This window comes from Schistocerca americana, chromosome 4, assembly GCF_021461395.2.
Source record: "Schistocerca americana isolate TAMUIC-IGC-003095 chromosome 4, iqSchAmer2.1, whole genome shotgun sequence".
Classification (NCBI taxonomy): domain Eukaryota; kingdom Metazoa; phylum Arthropoda; class Insecta; order Orthoptera; family Acrididae; genus Schistocerca; species Schistocerca americana.
The window spans coordinates 247,317,602-247,321,290 of NC_060122.1; the positions used below are offsets into that span (position 1 = coordinate 247,317,602).

The window sequence follows — 3,689 nt, forward strand, 5'->3', positions numbered from 1 at the left end:
AGATACACAAGCTCGAAGATACGTGATCAGCGCTCACGCGTAAGCCACTGGCATAGCTATAAAATTTTCGCTGAGAATATAGTGCAAAGCCACTGTTTTATACACTCCGTTAAGAAGTTACAGCTAATAATATTTTCTTGGAATCAACGGATACTGATGTGAAGGAAGAACAAACGGGCTTTTGCACTACTTGCGTAGTAGGTTGTCGTGTCAACAGTAAAGCACATAATCCCAATGCTGAGCGATGTTTAGATCGAGTCATGGCATATCCTGCTTCAGACAACAGTGGAATAGGCGAGTAAATCACACTTGCGTTTTGGAACTCGAGTCGAAAACTTTTGCGGAAGAAGATGCTTGCACCTTGCCGTCTGGTCCGAGACCAGCAAAAGCTTCAGCCACCGCTACTGTGGAATCCGGAAACTTAATCAGTAATGGTTGAATAAGTTCCGCGATGTTCGTGTTATTCGTATCTGTGCCACTGGCGACACTGCTTCCGCTGGCACTGCCATTCCCCATGATACTGCCCGCATTTCCTAAGATCGCACCGGCCCTGTCCCTTCCGTTTCCTCCAGAGGCTCCAACGCCTGCGATACCCGCCTTGCTGCTCTCTCCAGTGCCACCGCTGATGTGGCTTCCACTGGCGTTTCCAGCAATACTACCGTTGCTTCCGTCTGCAGCGCCGATATTATCTGCATTTCCGTGAGAAGTAACATGTGCACCAGAAGCTTTAATGCTGCCATTAAATGGGCCAGAATCTCCCTCTTGAATGACGCTACTTCCAAGGTTGCTCTCTCCCAAACTGCCATCTCCAACACTACTATTTTTTATGTATAAGTTACCCAAATTCCCTGTGCTCTCCACGATTCCAGGTGGCGGAACAACAGTAGTAGTAGCTATGACACTGTTTTTCCCAGCTTCACTGTCTTTTTTTCCACTGCTTTGAGTCATACTACTTCCAGACTCTTTATGTTTTGCACCTTCTGTGACAACATCAGCAGATGCTGCTTCACTCTCCCCAATGTTAGGCACTCCAGTGCCTATGTTACTTTCTTCCAGTGCGCTACCTCCAGACCACTCTCCCACAATTGGCCTTCCAGTTTCAGATCCGCTCTGTGCACTTCCAGTTTGTAGGATACTGCCTACTCCACTAGAGTCATATTGTCCTAGACCACCGCCTAGCATACTGCTACCAAACGCCTCTTCTCCTATATTACCAGTTCCAATGCTGTCGACAAGTTTGTTAGCTCCAGCGTTATTGTTCGTCACACTACTACCAGTAACTTCTCCGAGACCAAATCCAAAACCTTCTTCCCTAGTGTCACTAGAACCGCTGCTGTGCTCAATCCCTGTTGGTCCCGTTTGAGTTTTACTGGCTCCGAGTATCTCGACCCCAGTGCCCTGGTCCCCTGTTAGGTTGCCACTATCAATGTAAGTAACGCCAACAGCATCTCCGAGATTACCTGCAGTGAAATTTTTAGGTTCGGTATCTGTGCTGGTTTTCCTCTTGGTGGCACTTCCTAGGTCGGTGTCCATAGCTGTACTGCTCAGTTCACTAGCTCCAGTAGAGTCACCTGAAATGCCGCCTCCCCATATACCATACCTTGTAGTGTGCTGTCCCACACTAGACACAGGGTTTCCTCCTCCGCTGGTCTGTTGTGTACCAAAGGTGTCAGTAATAACTGAAATGGGGTTCACTTGTCCCTGCTCACTCAAAAACGCTGGAACGGCGCTGGGAGGTAAGAAATCAACTAAATCAGGATCTATACCATATGCACTATAAGGATCCTCATCTGGCATGAACCCTGTATACCTGATCCCAGAACCCTCATTACCACTTGACAGCAAACCGGAGTTCATATGATCTGTCAAGTAACCCCCGTTACCGTCATTACTATACCCGCCATATGTGGGTTGCCATGCTTCATGATTCCACAGATCCTCGTCACGCAGATTATCTGTATCGTACATCTGCGGTAACGTATCATGCGCATGGTAACTTGGACTGAAGGGTATCCACACATTCTGCGAGATTCCTGAAGGAGGCGGCACTTCTACACCTTGTCCACTGAGATGATACAAATGAACGTAAGTGTCACCTTCTGGAATTTCCTCTTTCGTCCATGTCGCACGCTCTCCGTCATCAGCATGGGTAGGTTTCCAATACTGTCTATGCCTCTGAGTGTCCTGTGAGCCAATGTCCTTTAGCCATACGTTCCTTTGTGCGCTTGGCTGAAGCCGTTGGGCGTATATTGTATCTGGTGGTCCCATCCAAGTGTTCCTACTCCCTTGGTCGCCAAGTTCCGAAATGTATGCTGAGGACCCGTAGAGATCGTTGCTGGGTCGTGGTGATGAGCCAAGCCGGTAGTGTGCTTCGCCGTAAAATGCATTGTGCCACCCATTGTTCGGCGCTGCAGCTACCAAGCTAACCACAGTTGTTAGCAGGGAAACCTGAAAAAAACATATACCATAAGTACTTACGAGCGCTGAATGGTGTTTTCAGATACATATGCAGTTCATGTAATGGTTCGACGTAGCTGAAGCAAATGAAGTTTACATGCAGATTTTAAACTGTCACCGTACAGGGTGTCCCAGGACGAATGTCAACATTCAGGGATACGACCAGTACGATCATTCGAAGCCAAAAAGTCTGGTAAATGTGGGAACTAAAATGCATATCTTAAGGGCTATGTGCACCTGTTCAGTAGAAGAGATGTCTTGCACAGTAGCGAAAAGGAACAAGTGCTCATAGCTCTGAAAGTACGCACTTTAGAGCCTACTTTTACTGGACTACCACCACTCAAAGCAAAGAACTTGCAGTAGAAGAGATTTCTTTCACAGTATCGAAGATGAAGAAGTACTCAAAGCTCTTAAGGTGCGCATTTTAGCGTCTATGTTAACTAGTTTGCTTCGAGTGATAGTTCCCATCGTGACCCTGAATATTAACCATTCCTCCTGGAACACCCTATATGTACTGTACAGTACACATTACTGTTATTTGGTTTTTTTTGCTCTGACATTGTAACCAATATTACGTATAGTATTACGTATAGTATTATCATCCATTCCCTAGGCCAGTGGTCTATGTATAATGCGTAGTCGTACTTTATCGATATACAAATGTAGTGTTTTTGTTGTATCTTTATTATAGGTTAGAACACTTGATTAGACTGCAGTCTGCATGTGGATGTATCGAGAGAATAAGTTGAGGTTTATGTACGGAATAACACGATTTTGTAGTGGTGGGGTGTCAAATATGCACTTAAGCTTTATTGTACGTATTTTCCTTCATGTATTATGAACTTATTCGATACGGATCATATTAATGTTTATGTGTGGTTCACATGTGTACTAATGAATTAATTTACATTGCAGAATGCATAGAGACAATCTATACTAAGTACTACACTGAATCCTATGTCGGATTCACGACGCTACCATTTGGTATGATTTTCAGATTTTGTATCTGTTATACAAGCTATATGTTTTATTGTTTTTGTGCTTGATACGTTTTGTAGCTTGCTTAATATGATTATGCAGACGAAATAGGCCAGTAGCAAATAAATGAAAACCGTACAGCCCATATCGAAAAGCGTTTTCTTTTGAAACACATAAAGAAAAGTTCAGCTTGGCACGTATCGGATACGCTATTTTGCTGTGTAAAAATTTACCACTCAAAAAATATCGCTTAA

General features: G+C 44.5%; 1 protein-coding gene across 1 annotated transcript; it reads right to left on the minus strand.

Annotated features, from left to right (window-relative positions):
* Nucleotides 1-303: 303 nt before the first annotated feature.
* LOC124613381 (uncharacterized transmembrane protein DDB_G0289901-like) lies at nucleotides 304-1,968 on the minus strand. The gene has a single exon (XM_047142083.1). It carries the CDS (start codon nucleotides 1,966-1,968, stop codon nucleotides 304-306), a length of 1,665 nt encoding a protein of 554 aa, XP_046998039.1.
* Nucleotides 1,969-3,689: the final 1,721 nt, after the last annotated feature.

What these genes read in the sequence shown, in the direction of transcription:
- LOC124613381 (XM_047142083.1), bottom strand. Translation starts at nt 1,968, where the DNA reads ATGTACGATACAGATAATCTGCGTGACGAGGATCTGTGGAATCATGAA.